The sequence below is a fragment of the Saimiri boliviensis genome, chromosome 6 (genome assembly GCF_048565385.1).
Source record: "Saimiri boliviensis isolate mSaiBol1 chromosome 6, mSaiBol1.pri, whole genome shotgun sequence".
Classification (NCBI taxonomy): domain Eukaryota; kingdom Metazoa; phylum Chordata; class Mammalia; order Primates; family Cebidae; genus Saimiri; species Saimiri boliviensis.
The window spans coordinates 37,844,953-37,862,291 of NC_133454.1; the positions used below are offsets into that span (position 1 = coordinate 37,844,953).

Below are 17,339 nucleotides of genomic sequence, written 5' to 3' on the forward strand. Positions count from 1 at the left end.
AAACTTACTACTAACTTTTTTTTAAAAAACAGGCCCAGAAGGTTAACTACTCCTTTAAGACCAAGCTCAGACAAACTTCATGAAACCTTTCCTTATTCTTACGTAGTCACTGTACCCTCTGTACTTTCATTTAATTGTTTATAGCTATACATCCAATTTAAGTATTTTATGGTAATAATTCATTTATATTCATTCTTCCAGATCAATGGATTCTAAGCCTTTTTATTGTACTCTAATAAAGAATTTTGAACACATATATAGCATATACATATATTACTGTACTAATATATTCATTAAGAACCTTAATCAGGTGGCTGGGCGCGGTGGCTCAAGCCTGTAATCCCAGCACTTTGGGAGGCTGAGGCAGGTGGATCACGAGGTCAAGAGATCGAGACCATCCTGGTCAACATGGTGAAACCCCGTCTCTACCAAAAATACAAAAAATTAGCTGGGCATGGTGGCGTGTGCCTGTAATCCCAGCTATTCAGGAGGCTGAGGCAGGAGAATTGCCTGAACCCAGGAGGCGGAGGTTGCGGTGAGCCGAGATTGCGCCATTGCACTCCAGCCTGGGAAATAAGAGTGAAACTCCATCTCAAAAAAAAAAAAAAAGAACCTTAATCAGAAATTGGTTAAATATAACATAAAGTAAAATTTTACATTTTGTATGGTATAATTAGCTAATATCTCACAGCACAATATACATTTAGAGTAAAAGTTACTGTTACAATTATTTGATAATTTTTGAATTTGTGATGTTACTGTCATTATGTGGCAAAGAGTTTGTAATGAGAAAAAGAAATGTGTTAGCCTTGCTGTTGTTTACCTATCTTTGCATTATTAGTATTATTTTGATCTGTGATTTTGCAAGAATATGTTTTTAAATAGTCATAAAAAAGCAAAGAAAAATATGATAAACATTCATGTACCTACAACTCACCTTAAATAATAAACATCATAGATATAGTAGGAGCCCTACAAAAGTTATTCTAGCCACTTTGTTATTTTGTGAGGACTTGTTAAGATACTATAAGATATGCATAAATTCACTTACCTGTGCACACATAAATTTTAGTACATTGCAGGAAGCTAAAGAGACCTAATGAATGATGATACCACTGTCAAACTCAAGCTTGCAACCTTAACTCGTCTAAGATAACTGAGTTTACTTCATGCATTATATGAGCATCTACCTTGCAAAATAACCAGGGTGCCAGTGTCTATCATGTATTACATGAGTAAAGTTTAACTGCTAATTTTTAGATAATAAATATGAATTAGAATTCTAATATGTTCTTCCAGCACACCAGTGGATTATCTTACGCAACCTTCTGGTGTTCTACATCATGCTCTGAAGGTTACTGCTCTAAACTATAAATCCCTCAGAAGCAAGGATTTTGTTCAATTCATCATTTTAACTGTACCATGCATAGGACATATAAGAGGAGCTCAATAAAGTATGCTGACCGGATGAATTAAACTTACAGAGTTTTCCTGATGTTAGTAACTACTCAACTTGCATAATTTTTGACATTGTGCTGGCATTTGCTCAAGGGTCTACTGTTATGAGAAGAAAACGAATTGTTGAAACTAAGCGGAGAAATATTTCAGAGCAGAAAAGACAAAACCCTGGATCTGTAGGACAGAAGTACAATGAGCAAATTAATGTAAGTACAGTAGTCATCAAAATCTCTATTCAGTATTGAAAAATTGCTTGGAAAACATAGGTTCTTAAAGGACTATGCTGTGCCTGTAAACTGTATACCACAAGATAAACATAATTATAGCCAAAGTCATTTGTGAAGCAATCTTAGAATCTTTATGCTAGATTATTGCACTATATCTACTTGCTGTATTCCAGTAACTGACTGTAAAATCAGTTACTAGTGAAAGTTTTAAACCAACTTTAAATCACCATTATTATTTTATTTGTTATTATTGATAGCCAATGCTGGGAAAAAAAATAAGGTCTTTCACAACAAAATTCAACAAAGTTAAATATATACTTTAAAAAGAAAGAAAAGTAAATTAGAGACACAGATTGAAGAAACAAGTATGCTAGGCCGGGTGCGGTGGCTCATACCTGTAATCCCAGCACTTTGGGAGGCCGAGGTGGGTGGATCACCTGAGGTCAGCAGTTCAACATGAGCCTGACCAACATAATGAAACTTTGTCTCTACTAAACATACAAAAAATTAGCCAGGCATGGTGGCAGGCACCTGTAATCCCAGCTACTCGAGAGGAGGTTACAGTGAGCTGAGATTGCACCATTGCACTCCATCCTGGGCAACTCCATCTCAAAAAAAAAAAAAAGTATGCTAACTATAAAGACAACTATAGTTCCATATGACCTACTTGTGTCTGAGCTTCTGGAAGACATGGCAAAAAGGAAAATTAGATGAGTTACATAATTCTCAAGGGATATTGATGATGTGGTTTGGGATACAATTTTTAAAACATTTCCCATTGAAGACCTTTCATAGGGAATTTTGAAATACATAATGAATAGTTCCTAATAATAGTTCCATAACAAATGAATAAAGAGTTTGATATGGCTGTTCAAGATAGAGATCGTCAATAAAACTGAAAAACATAGTAACAATTTTAAAATAATGGCCAGGCATGGTGGCTTATGCCTGTAGTCCCAGCACTTTGGGAGGCCAAGGCAGGAGGGTTACTTGAGCTCAGGAGTTCAAGACCAGCCTGAGCAACACAGCAAGACCTTATCTCTGCAAAAGTAAAAATAATAACATTAGCCAGGTATGCTGGTGCATGCCTATAGTCCCAGCTATTTGGGAGACTGAAATAAGAGGATGCATGAGCCCAGGAGTCTGAGGCTGCAGTAAGCTATGATTGTTTCACTGTACTCCAGCCCAGGTAACAGAGTGAGACCCTGTCTCTCAAAAAAATTAAATAAATTAAGTCTAAAGTAAATGGAAGTAATTCTGTAAGATCTAAGTAAATGAAGTCAAATATGGCATTTTTCTAGAGGTCTAACTTGATCCAAGGATTGACCTTAGAATATTAAAAGTCTAGATAGATAAGTAAATAGCATTTCACTTGGAGTTTCCACTTTAAATATCACTCTGACCTTTTTAATAAAACTGGAATATTTTTAATAGAATGCCATATGAATAATTTATATTCCAAGTTATCAGTTGAGGGTCCTATGATTTGTACATTATAGGAAATACTGATTTTTATATGGATAAGATTATTAATATGGAGAATAATCAATAATTATCTCATCAGCAAAGCAAGTCATTTAGTTGTATATTTATGTAAATAAAGTTAATCTCATTACCCACATATTTTCATTGCTTAATAGCATAATGGTTAATTACAGACATAACTTCCTGATTACAAATACAATAATGCCTAATAAAGCCTTCCATTTCAACTGCCATGTTCCCATCAAACATCTCAAGATCCATAATGCAAAAACATCCTTACCCTTAATTTTTCTTTATTTTTATTAATATATTATAAATTTAAAAGTAATATGTAGTTGTTATAACCAAGAAAATGAACAAACAAAATTTTAAATGCCTGTTATTAGTGCCCTCTATAAATTCATTTTAATTTTGCTATGTCTTATTCTATTCTGTCTCTTGATCTTTTGCATTCTGTCTTACTGTATTTAGAGTCCATTTGTGTCCTTTTCAGAAGTCTCACTTCCCCTTTCACATACAGATCTTCCACTCACACATCCACTTACACATCTTCCAAAGTCTTGTTAGCCCAAGAATAGGTCAGTGTTCCTGAACCAAATTTTGTCATCCTTGTTATGTTGTCTCATTTTGTTTTTGTTTTTTATTCTAAGTGTAAGCGAGGGTTCAGTTACAGCAGTGGCCTTGTCACTTTGTATTAAGAAATGCATGTTACCATACTGGATTTTCTCCAGCCCGTGACATCTTTATGGAGAAAATCTCAAAGAGATAAGTGAAAGACAGAAAACTTACAGTTGCCATTTTGCACCAGGGTTTCAGTCCAAGGTATCTCACATCTGTAATGGAGATCAAACAAAACTATAAGATCTACTGAAGGAGAGCTGTTGCAAAAATCTGCAGTTTCTCCTCAGATCAGACTGAACAAAAGCTATGTTATAGTCATAGCCAGGCAGTTTTATCTGAGAGAAAACAATTATCTCTAAGAGTGAAACAAAATGGGAATAAAGAAGGCGGTAAACCATATTCAGGAAAGGGAAGTTGGTATCTCTCAGAAAGTGCTGGATGCATACACTTTTTGCCAGTGTTCTGAGACTTCCATTTTTAAGGTTCTGTGCAGCATTGGGGCACCATTTGTTTTTTGTCACCTAAGCTATTTACCTATCCTTGACATTAACTGTAATCAGATGCTTTTGACTAATAGTTGTGATTCACCCTTACAATGATAAACCAACTAGGTTTTAAACTTTAAGGTAATTTCTTGCCTTTTATTTAATTCATATTTTTTTTTCTTTGAGATGGAGTCTCACTCTGTTGCCCAGGCTGGGGTGCAGTGGCGAAATCTCAGCTTACTGCATCCTCCGCCTCCTGGGTTCAAGTGATTCGCCTGCCTCAGCCTCCTGAGTAGCTGGGACTTCAAGCATGTGCCACTCTGCCCTTTTTAGTAGAGACAGGGTTTCACCGTGATAGCCAGGATGGTCTCGGTCTCCTGACCTCATGATCCACCTGCCTCAGGCTCCCAAAGTGCTGGGATTACAGGAGTGAGCCACCGTGCCTGGCCTAATTAGCACTTTTGATTATCATCCAACTTACTTTACCTTTTCCAAATATCCAGGACAGTAACATAACCTGAAAATTTTTTAGTGGACATAAAACATTTTTCATAATACTCAATTACCATAGAAAATCTTTATTATAATAATTCTTGAATTCAGCTCAAAAATGTAATATACAAGTTACATGAACAATTATAGCTAAAAATATATACAGCAATTAAAAGTTTTTTTAAAGTTCATGTACATATTATGAATTTTAAATATGGAAATATGTTTTAATTCAATATTCTATCTTTGTAGAATTTTGGACAAAGTGTCCAGCTAAGTTCAAGTGAGCCAAAACAAACTACAGGGGGTACTTCTTATATTGAAGAAGGTATGTTTTAGTTTAAACATTTTCTTCTGATCTTTCTTCTCATTGACTTTTTTTTTTCTTGTATGCCTATTCTCAGATGCTAACGTATTATGTAATTGTTAAACCACCATTTAGAACCTGAACTCTCCTCCCCCTTGCACATCCAGGTCATCGTCAGTGTTTCTTTATTCTAAATAACAATATATTATTGAACATCTTTCTACATCAAGTTATTTTCTGATTTTTTACTTATTTCTGTAGAAATAAAATTATAGTAACTGACATGTAAATGCCACCCAGTAAATATTTATTAAATTAAACTCTGTGTATTAAATGAATACTGGATCAAAAGAAATAAGCATTGATATGGCTTTTCATATATACTGCTAAAGTATTTTCCAGAAAAGTATTATTTAAAATTTTTCTAGTAGTATATGTCTAATGACGTATGTCAACTTGAGGTAGAATCTTTTCTTTTCATATTTGCTGTAGACAAAAAAAGTATTATATTAGTTTTGACTTCTATACCTTTCATTAATATTATGCTTAATTGCTTTTCTGTGTATTTTTTTGTGAACTATTTCTTTGTACTTTTTTCAAAGAAATTTTTGAAATTTTCTTACTGATGTTTACAAATTATTAAGCTATCAAGGACTCTAATTCTTATATGAGTTGAAGATGTTTTCACTACTTTACTATTTGCATGTTATTCTACTTATATTGTATTTTCACGTTTTAATTTTTATTTGTTCATCTAATAAGTGATTATTGAGAGCTAATTTTCAGCTTATAGGTAGCTACTGGATATACAGGTTGAATATCCCTAATCCAAATATTTCAAAATCAAAAATGCTCCAAAGTCCAAAACTTTTTGAGCACTGACATGATACCTCAAATGGAAAATTTCACACCTGACTTTGTGTGATGGATCACAGCCAAAACACAGGTTCATACCACACAGTTTCTTCAGCATCCCCAAGGGGATAAAAAGATCTTCTCAACCCTCTTCAGCTGTGCTATATCGTTTCCATCCACACCCAGATTCCCCCATGTAAGCATGTTCACAAGGAGTAATAAAATGGTACATGTACCAATGGCAGATTCTCCATGAGGCCCCACAGGGGACCAACTTACATGCATTACTCACTGTATTTTTTTTTTTTTTTTTTTTTGCTTTTTCTCTATTTTGTGATGTAAAGATACTGTTGAAAATATCAAAAAGACCTGAGGACACCCCTGTGGGTAGCAGTGATAAGAAAAAGAGGAAACTTTTCTGTTTATTGATAGCCCAGAAAGTCACACTGTTGGAGAAACTATACCAGAAATGTAAGTGTAAAATGTCATATAGGAAAGGATTGTGTTGGAATGACCACAATATATGACCTGAAGAAACGGAAGGATAACTGTTGAAGTTCTGTACTGGAAGAGAACAGAAGTTAATGTAAAATGTAAAAACATTGCATAAAGTGAAAAATGAACATTTGAGTCGTGAGGTGGAAGAGTGGATCCAGCAGCGTGGCAGTGAACATGTGCCACTTAATGGTATGCTGATCATGAAACAAGCAAAGATCTATCATGATGAACTGAAAATTGAAGGGAACTATGAATATTCAACAGGCTGGTTATAGAAATTTAAGATACAGCATTACATAGCATTATTTTTAAAGATTTGTGGTGATCAAGCATCTGCTGATTACAAAGTGGCAGAGAAATTCATTGAAAAGTTTGCCAAGGTCATTGCTGATGAAAATCTGATACCAAAACAAGTATATGTTGCTGATAAAACATCACTGTTTCGGTGGTGTTACTCAAGGAAGACATTGACTATAGCTGATTAGACAAGTCCCTACAAGAATTAAGAATAACAGGATAGGCCAGGCGTGGTGGCTAACACCTGTAATCCCAGCAATTTGGGAGGCTGAGGTGGGTGGATCATAAGGTCAGGAGATCGAGACCATCCCGGCTAATACGGTGTAACCCGGTCTCTACTAAAAATACAAAAAATTAGCCGGGCATGGTGGCACACACCTGTAGTCCCAACTACTCGGAAGGCTGAAGCAGGAGAATCGCTTGAACCTGTGAAGTGGAGGTTGCAGTGAGCCAAGATTGCAACAGTGCACTCCAGCATGATGACAGAGCAAGACTTGGTCTCCAAAAAAAAAAAACAGAATAACTGCTGGGGTGTGCTAATGACTCAGTCACACCTACATAAACTTGCTATGATAGCAAAAGCTTGTGTCCTCACTGTTTCCAAGGAGTGAATTTCTTGCCAGTCCATTAATATGCTAACAAAAGAGTTTGGATCACGAGGGACATCTTTTCTGATTGGTTTCACAAACATTTTATATCAAGGAAGCTGGATTGAATGATGACTGCAAGATTTTGTTATTCTTTGACAACTGTTCTGTTCATCCTCCAGCTGTAATTCTCATCAAAAATAATGTTTATGCCATGTGCTTTCCCCCAAATGTTACTTCATTAATTCAGTCATGTGACCAGAGTATCCTTAGATGAATAGTATATATAAACAGTTTCTTGAACAGCATACCAGCAACAATGAACAGAGGTATGGGTGTAGAAGGTTTTTGAAGCAAGTTTATCATGAAGGATGCCATACATGCTGTTGCAAATACTTGGAACACAGGGACTAACGACACAATTGTGCATTCCTGGCACAGTCTCTGGCCTGCAACTATGTTCAGTAACAGTGAACAAGGTAGTGACTGAATGATTCCGTATGTCAAGTGAGGAAAAATCGATGTCTGATCTCATTACATAAGCAAAAAATATACCTTCAGAGTCCATAGTAAACTGGAAGAAGTGGATACAAAGAAGTTGTTAACATCGATAAGATTCCAGGGGTTTTCATTGACCAATGGTGAAATAGCCAAAAGAACTCTGAATTAAGATGATTATGTTAATAGTGATAATGACATTGTTATCACTGCAAAAAAAAAAAAAAAAAAGGTGCCAATTGTCAATATGATGAAAATTGTGTGAGGGGCATATTGAACAACAAGAGCAGTGTACACACATAGCAAAAAGAAATTATGTCTGTTCATAAAATCAAGGAGAGGCTTCTAAGACAAAAAAATTGTAAATGAGGCAGAAGACTAGAAGAAACATTTTAAAGTCATCTAGCAGAGTCTTTCCTCATCCCTAGAGGACCAACTTTTTAGTGCCTCAGCTGTTTCTGATACTTCTTCTCACCTAAAAAAATAAAATACAGTGTACAATAACCATTTGATCAAAGTGTAGCATAATACCTAAGATTGGAACCCTGTCATTGTTCCTTGTTTGCTGTTGTTGAACAGCTGACAGGTATTCTGGTGATATTACCATGCTGCTTAGTTGCCCTGAACACATTATTTTCTCACTGTATAAATGATACATCATATTTTTTACTGTTAAGTACTTATGTGTGAATAGGTGTAAGAACATTATTGCTTATCAGTAGCATATAAATTTGGAGTCAGGAATAACAGTGATCCAAACAACCACAAGTCATCCACATAGGTTGCTGATACAGCAATGTCTTTGCTTTCTGATTGTTCAGTATAAACAAACTGCATTTCATGGACAAAATTATTTAAAATGTTATATAAAATTACTTTCAGGTATGTGTATAAGGTGTATATGAAACATAAATGACTTTCATGATTTTTTTTTTTTTTTTTGAGGCAGAGTCTCACTCTATCACCTAGGCTGGAGTGCAGTGGCACAGTCTCAGCTCATTGCAACATCTGCCTCCCAAGTTCAAATAATTCTCCTGCCTCAGCCTCCCAATTAGCTGAGACTACAGGCATGTGCCACCACACCTGGCTAATTTTTAATAGAGACAAGGCTTCACCATGTTGGCCAGGCTGGTCTTGAACTCCTGACCTCAAGTGATCCACTGACCTCGACCTCCCAAAGTGTTGGGATTACAGGCATGAGCCACTGCACCCAGCTGAGTTTTTTCATGTTTAAACTTAGGTCTCATTGCCAACACATCTTATATATATGCAAATATCCAAAACTCTAAAAAAAATCCGAAATCTGAAATACATCTAGTCCCAAACATTTTGGATAAGGAATACTCAACATTTACAATAATGAACAAAATATACAAAAGTATTGTATATTTAAAGTCTCTTCAGAAATTTAAAGTCTATTGGGGAAGACTTGCTTTAAATAAACATGTTTTAGTCTTTTCTTACTGATTTCTCCATTACTTTTAAACTTTGTCAAAGAACTTTCCCAATATAGAAATTTAGAAACATTTGTTTCATTTTCTTCTGGGTTGCTTTAATTAATGGGTTGATTCCTTAAATTTGTCTTTAATTTCTTTGGAATTTGTTTAAACAAACAGTGGGAAATAAAACTCCAAATTGACTTTTTTTTTTTTTTTTTTTTTTTTTTTTTTGAGATGGAGTGTGTCACCCAGGCTAAAGCACAGTGGCATAATCTCAGCTCACTGCAACCTCCATCTCCGGGTTCAAGTGATTCTCCTGCCTCAGCCTCCCAAGTAGCTGGAGTTACAGGCACTCACAATAACACCTGGCTAATTTTTATATTTTTAGTAGAGACAGGGTTTCACCATGTTGGCCAGTCTGGTGTCAAATTCCTGACCTCAAGTGATCCTCCCGCCTCAGCCTCCCAAAATGCTGAGATTATAGACATGGGTCACTGCATCCAGCCCAAATTGATTATTTTATAAGCAACAACTAATTTGTAAAATCATCTTTCTCTTCTGTCAAGTCTTTGATGCTTCTTTGTTCACATGTTCTTATATCTAATTGGGTCTGTTTCTAGGACGTTGGTTCTGCTCAGCTGATCACAAAAGTTTCTAATCTTTCCTTAAGTTTTCTTCTCTTTTATTTATAATTCATTATAACTGATATCATCTCCTTCATCTTCTTTTTGTACTACCAGTGAATAACAAGCATATGACAAAAACTATATACATTACCTATTTTTTTCTTTAGTTCAAGTAATACACTGGGAATTTTTATTAACTCACTGCCATCATTTTGAATATTCTTTTTTTCAAAAATGAAGGATGGGAAAATGCTAGATAGAGGATCCTGATAAATAAAATCCAAGTAGCAGATATTTACTGGGATTCTGTTTGTAATATGAACACATACAGACAGTTAAGTATGTATAAGTATATGTAAGAATGCACAAGGGCTGATCTCAAAGACAAAAGGGGATCAAAGGATAATTTATGTAAGTTTCTGTAGTTTCAGATAGTACTTCTGAGTTTTTGATGGCTGAAAACCTAGTGAAAGCATCAGCACCTGAGGATGAGATCCTGACTGTCAGAAATAGCAAACAGATACAGAAATCAAATCTGCCTTTAAATAAAACTCAGCAATTCAACATCTGCACAATATCAGCTGAAGAACAGAAGATTCTCGAGTCCCTTTATGATCTTAATGAAAGACTACATTGTAAGTATGGAAGAACACCTCTTGTAAGAAATATTGAATTTTGTACTTAGACAATTTAATTTAAACTTTAAAAATTGAAAAGAAAAATACAAAATGTATTCATATTACCAACTACTTAATTGAGTGCATAACAATTCAGAATACAGTAGAATGCTATTTCAAGTATGCCATATCATTTGTGCTGATATCAACTTCTGTGGCAGATTTATCTGTCTTTTAGAAATATATGAATAGACTTCTGTTTCTACAATGGACAGGCTACGTGTCTATACTGACCATCCATCAAAACAACCATAGATTCTTAAGTATTTTTAAAACCTGCAATATAGTGATGAGCTAGTAAGAATGTAAGAAATTCTTGAGACCAATAACGAAATGTAGATAAGAATTCAGAAAGATAAGGAGAGTGCTGCAGCTAGCTTTTGTCCTGAGGGTGTTTAACTCACAGAGTGAAATTAAACTTTGCTTTTCATAGCCTCACAGAAAAAAGGGAACAGGCCTACTCAAGATGAGTAGTTTCATAGAAGATCCTTCCACCATAAAGCTGGGCCACCCAGAGGGTGTTTAACTCATAGAGTGAAATTGAACTTTGCTTTTCATGGCCTCATAGAAAAAAGGGAACAGGCCTACTCAAGATGAGTAGTTTCATAGAAGATCCTTCCACCATAAAGCTGGGCCACCCAAAGAGCTGTGCACCACACATATATACACAGAGGAGGCAGCACAGGGAGAGGGAACTTTTTTCTTTTAAAAGAAAAAAAAAGATTGCATTTTTTTTAAACTTCAGTAGTGAGCAGGTGACAGAGGAAAAATGATCCCTGAGAATGTAGAATCACAGTCTAATACAAGTATCACCAATTTACAGCTCATACTCATATTACTTGAGTAGTTCGTAAGATCTCAAACAAATAATTTAATTTAGTATGATCCCAAACTGGTAGTATTCCAAAACATTTGGGAAAAGTACATTTATATATCCTCTGGACCTATATCCAGTCCTCAAAGAATTACCACAAGTGAAATCCAAAGAAAATGAGCAGCCCACAACAAAAAAATAAAAGTAAATAACTTAATCCATAAGGAAAAAGGCACCAGGAAGAAAAAAAGTCAAAAGAATCCACAGGCAGAATAAAAAGACCCAGAAAGGATTTAGATAATGAAATTACCAGGCACAAACTATAAATAACTATACTTATATGTTCTAAAGTTATCAGAAATGAGATTTAAAATGCAGTCATTTTCAAAATTAAACATGCAAGGAATAAGAAACTATAAAGAAAGAGCAAACAGATGTGAAAAGGGGCCCAAATAGAATGCCTGCAATTTGAAAATATAATAATTGAAACACAGAATTCAGTAGATGGTTTAACCACAAGATTACAGACATCTGAAGAGAGAATTAGTAAACTAGAATATGAATCAAAGAAATTCATCCACAATATATTTTAGAGAGATAAAGAGAGACAAAATACCATATAGAGCTTAGAAGACACAAAAGAGTAGGCCGGGCATGGTGGCTCATGCCTGTAATCCAAGCACTTTCTAGGCCAAAGTGGGCAGATCACCTGAAGTTGGGAGTTCAAGACCAGTCTGACCAACATGGTGAAACCCCGTCTTTAAAAAAAAGAAAAAAAAAAAAAGACACAAAAGAGTAAATAAAAAGGTCTGAAAGGTCAGAGACAATATCTAAAGTGATAATGGTTAACAACTTTTTCAATTTGTTGAACATTACCAACCTACAGATTCAACAACCCAACACATTTCAGAGTTTTACGAAATGACCACTAAGATACATCACAGTTAATTTTAATCAGCAACGAAAAAGGCAGAAAACCATGAAAAAAATCAGGAGATAACGACAGTGTGTCCAATGCGCTGAGAGAAAGTAACTTTCAAATTTAACACCTTCTTAACATGAAAATGTCTCTCAAGAAGGAAGGTGAATTAAAAATATGTTCAGACAAAAACCAAGAGACTTTGTTAACAGCAGACTTACTAAGGAAATTCAAACTGCACTTCACCAGACAGAAAGTGCAGTTAACCTCAGATGGACAGTAGGAGAGAGTAAATTTCAACAAACATTGCATAAAACAATAAATATAATAAAGTAGTATATGTTTCAAAGAGAAAAAGCTTAGAATGAAAATACCTACCAATAATAATATGCAAGTTGGGAGGGCATAAATGAAGTTAAAGTATACTAGGATATTTGTTAGGGAATTATTTAAAGTCATAGATGAATTTTAGATATTGATAATTGAAGTATGCCTGTGATAATTAGTAGAGTCACAACTAAAGGACTAGAAATGTAATATACAACTTCCAAACTGGTAGAGAAGGGAAAGTGGTGTGTAAAAACTGAAACCAATCAGAAATAAAGCAACAGAGGAGAGAAAAATAAACATAGAAGAAATACTATAAAATTATATGTACAAATATATTTACAATACCTGTAAATGTAATAACTGTTACAATTAAAAGAGGTTGTTAAATGAAACTTTACATTGAAAGTATATTCTGTTGATAAACAATACATTTAAAGCATAAGAATATTAAAAAACTGAAAGTAAAAAAAGATGGAAAAGGTATGCCAAGCAAGTTCTAACCAAAGGAAAGCTGGGTTGATTCACTTTTAAGTAGAAAGGATTATTAGAAATAAAAAAAGAGCACTTTATGATGAGCAAAGTTTTAATTCAGAAGAAATACATAAGATTTTTATGGGCCGGGCACGGTGGCTCAAGCCTGTAATCCCAGCACTTTGGGAGGCCAAGGTGGGTGGATCACGAGGTCAAGAGATCGAGACCATCCTGGTCAACGTGGTGAAACCCCATCTCTACTAAAAATATTAAAAATTAGCTGGGCGTGGTGGCGCGTGCCTGTAATCCCAGCTACTCAGGAGGCTGAGGCAGGAGAATTGCCTGAACCCAGGAGGCGGAGGTTGCGGTGAGCTGAGATCGCGCCATTGCACTCCAGCCTGGGTAACAAGAGCGAAACTCCGTCTCAAAAAAAAAAAGATTTTTATATGCACTTAAGAACATAGCCTCAAAATATATAAAATATTTTTAACCATGGTGAGTGATTTTAACATGCCATTATCAGTAATTGATAGAACAAATAGATTTTTAAAATCAAGTAGATGTATAAAAATTGAATATGATTAACACACCTGATCAGAGGGACACGTTCTTTGTAAGTACACATACAACCTTTGTAAAATGAACCATATATAAGACCACAAAACAAACCTTAACACATTTCAAAGATTGGAGTCACACAGACCACATCCTCTAACCACAATGCAATTTACCTAAAATCTAACCAAAAGATAATTATTAAGAAACACATTTCTAAATAAAACATGATTCTGAAGAAAAAACATCATAATAGGAATTTTTAAATATTTAGATGTGAACAATAATAGAAATGTTTTATGTATCTCTCAGGGTTTCTCCACATCTGCACCGCTGACATTTGGAGCTGGATAATTCTTTATTTATTGTGGGGGACTGTCTAGTGCATTGTAACATGTTCAGCAGCATTTCTGGCCTCTACTCACTAGATGCCATAACACTTCCCTATCATGACAATCAAGTACTCCCAGACATTACCAAATTTCCCCTAGGTGGCAAAAATAACTTATTGTTCAGAGCCACACACATACTATATGTCTGTGTTTTGTGTGTGTGGATTCTATTTCTGCTTAAAATGTAGAAGGCCAGAATGTATCAATCCTTTTCTAAGAACAATAACAGATAAATGACAAAAGTATAACTTGCCTTGAGCCAATTGCAGAGCTGAGGTCACATCACAACCAAGTAGTCTAGCATCCAAGGAGAGACAGAAACATCTAAAGAGAGACAGGTCATGAATATTTTCTCACCCATGGGAGAATATGAGAGAGAGAGGTGTCAAGTTCCATACAAGCTGATATTAGAAATTCTGTTTAAATTTTCAACAAATTGCTAAAAGATGAATGTGGACTACAGTGAGGATGTAGAACCTCTGGGAGCCATAGGCACAAAGGAACTTCACACCTACTCAGATTCTTCTCCATGGATCTACACTGAGTATTCATGAGAAAAATTGGAGGCAGAGCAGAAGACAAGAGAAACGCTTTCTTAGTAGTGCAGGCCTGACAAAGGGCAGCAGCCGCTGTTGTAGGAAAGGCATGAAGTAACCCCGCGCCACCCGCCATGCAGAACTGTTCCCCCTGCAGTATAAGACCATCTGGGACAGAGGAAGCATACCTTGTTAATTGCTCTCAAGGCACAGGTGAAGAGTTAGTGGGCATAGGGAAAAAGTAAAGGAAAAAAGCCTCTACCCCTGGGAGAAGGGTAAGAAACATTTCTGGACCAACTATTAGAGGTATTCTACTCTTGGAGGAGGGGGTCTAAAATTCTCTTGCACAAAACCTGCCAAAGATACAAGGCAAAGTTAACTGTCATGGGAAGGAGGAACAGGAGAAAGGGAGGGCACACAGGGTCTGCTTAAGATTGAGCCTGGACCAGGACAAGAGAAAAATTACCCTACTTTCCCACTACCCGACCAACAAGTACAAAGTAACAAATAACAGAAGTCTACTACTGGGAGATGGGCAAGAGCATAGAGAGAGATCCCTTCTACTGTGCCCACATGCAGGAAGGCCAAAATACAAGAACAGAACAGGAACATTTCAAGGGATGGAGGGACTCTCCAAGACCCCTGCATAAGTACAAAATAACACCAAAGGAATTTGAAGTTAGTAATGTACTGTAGTTGGCTACAGCAACAACAAAACCCAAACACACTCAGGGAGGCTGAGGCAGGCAGATCATTGTAGCCCAGGAGTTCGAGACCAGCTAAGCAACATAGTGAAACCCTGTCTCTACAAAAAAAATTCAAAAAAACAAAGATCAGCCAGACACAGTGGCACATGTCCACGGTCCCAGGTACTCCAGAGGCTGAGGTGGGAGGATAACCTAAGCCCAAGGAGGTCAAGGCTGCAGTAAGCTGTGTTCATGCCACTGCACTCCAGCTTGCACAACAAAGTGAGAACCTGTCTCAAAAAAAAAAAAAAAAAAAAAAAAAAGGCAGCTCAAATTCCCCCTACAAAGTTTTTAAACATCTATGCATACATACTACATACACACATACACTCCAGTGAGCTAGCAGAAGTGGATATTTCCAGACACAAATATTATCTACTTCCATTCCCAGTATTCCAAAAGTCATATCCAGCATTCAGTCAAAAATTATGAGACATGCAAAAAGAGTAATTATTGAGAAGAAAAACACTATCAAGGGACAAAGCAATCAATGAGATACAAAGATGATCAAGATGTTAGAACTATCAGACAGGTTATTTAAATAGCTATGACTATGTTAAACGTTATAGTGGGAAAGATGAATAACATGAGAGAGACAGACAACATGCATGAACAGATGGAGAATTTCAGCAGAGAGATGAAAACTATAAGAGACAGATATGTGAGAAAGAAAAGTGCTATAACAGAAATGGCAAGTGTTATATGTGTGTTCATTATTAGACTCGATACCACTGAGGAATCAATGAATTTAAATATAGGTCAATAGAAATTTTCCAAACTGAAGCAGCAAGAGAAAAAACATAAAGAAAATAAACTACAGCTACACACGTGTTCATTGATGAATCTAAAAATATATAATTTGGGGCAAAAACAATGTAAATCACAGGAGAATAAAGACAGTACAATTCTATTTATGTGAAGTCTAAAAACAGGTAAAACGAAATACTATTTTGCATCCTTGCAAAATAATATGTGCTAAAATGACAAAACAAAGCAGTATAGTGGGTTAATTACCTCTTTGGGTGAGGGAAGTGAATGAAATCCATAGGGCATTATGGAGGCAGGAAGGGACAGGAAGCTTCTAAGGTAGTGATAACGTTCAAATTTCTTAATCTAGGTGGTGACACAGACAGTAGCTTTATGATTATTAATTAAAATATGCATATATGTTTTAAATACTCTATGTATTTTTAAATTAAAACCAAATTTTAAAATAACATATTAATAAAAAGTAGGGAGCTACAATTATGAAAGCAACAGGGAACTAAGGCTAGGAGTTTAAGATGTAAAGTTATGCAGATAAAGATTTAAAAATTTAAGTCAATAATTGGAGAATTTTTTAAATTTTTGTTTGATACATCTACATATTTAAATCCTTCATGTAAAATATTCTGCCTGAATTATTTTTCTTTTGCTCGGATGCTTGCTATTATATAGACAAAAATCTAAAAATTGAAAAGGCAACCAAAATTACTCAATTTTTTATGCATCAATAACTAAATAAACATCTCATTTTTACAGAGTGACTCCAAGGATGAAATTAACTTTTTTTAATTAAAAAAAGAGAAAGGAAAAACAAAACATAACATTTGAATGAAGATTGTTATAAAATAAAGTACAGGGAATTCTCTTTTATCAACATAAGCTTTGTAATTGTTTCTAATCAAATTACTTTCATTTTTGGATATAATAGAAGCATAAAGACTATTTGTGGGGGGTGATAGGAAAAAAGGTTTTTATTCAGTTTTGAATATTTTGATACATCAGAATTTAATATTTGCTTCTTTAGTCATTCTATTTCAATATATGTAACTACATTATTTTGGTATTTTGGTATAATTATTTCAGATGTTCAAGAAAACATTTGCAAAAACCCATCCATCAAAAATACTTTACAAATAATACCACTTCTGGTAAGTATTTGAAGAAGCCCTTTTTTTTTTTGCTTTCGGAAACTTCTGATTTTATATACATATCAATACAGGTAAGAATCCCGTGTTAATATTTCTTGGGATTGGTTAATA

At 35.1% G+C, this 17,339-nt stretch overlaps 1 protein-coding gene across 6 annotated transcripts in view; it reads left to right on the forward strand.

Moving 5' to 3' along the window:
- Positions 1-17,339, forward strand: part of CEP126 (centrosomal protein 126) — a 90,914-nt gene that overhangs the window by 57,216 nt on the left and 16,359 nt on the right. For 4 of the 6 annotated variants that reach the window (XR_012518015.1, XM_003923780.4, XM_074400473.1 and 1 more), the window contains 4 exons: positions 1,552-1,664; positions 5,021-5,096; positions 10,301-10,510; positions 17,164-17,228. Coding sequence is in view for 5 of the 6 variants with exons in the window: in XM_003923780.4 (XP_003923829.2) it covers positions 1,552-1,664; positions 5,021-5,096; positions 10,301-10,510; positions 17,164-17,228 (464 nt within the window). In the remaining variant the exon portion in view is untranslated. The other 2 variants (XM_074400471.1, XM_074400470.1) reach the window with 2 other exon arrangements.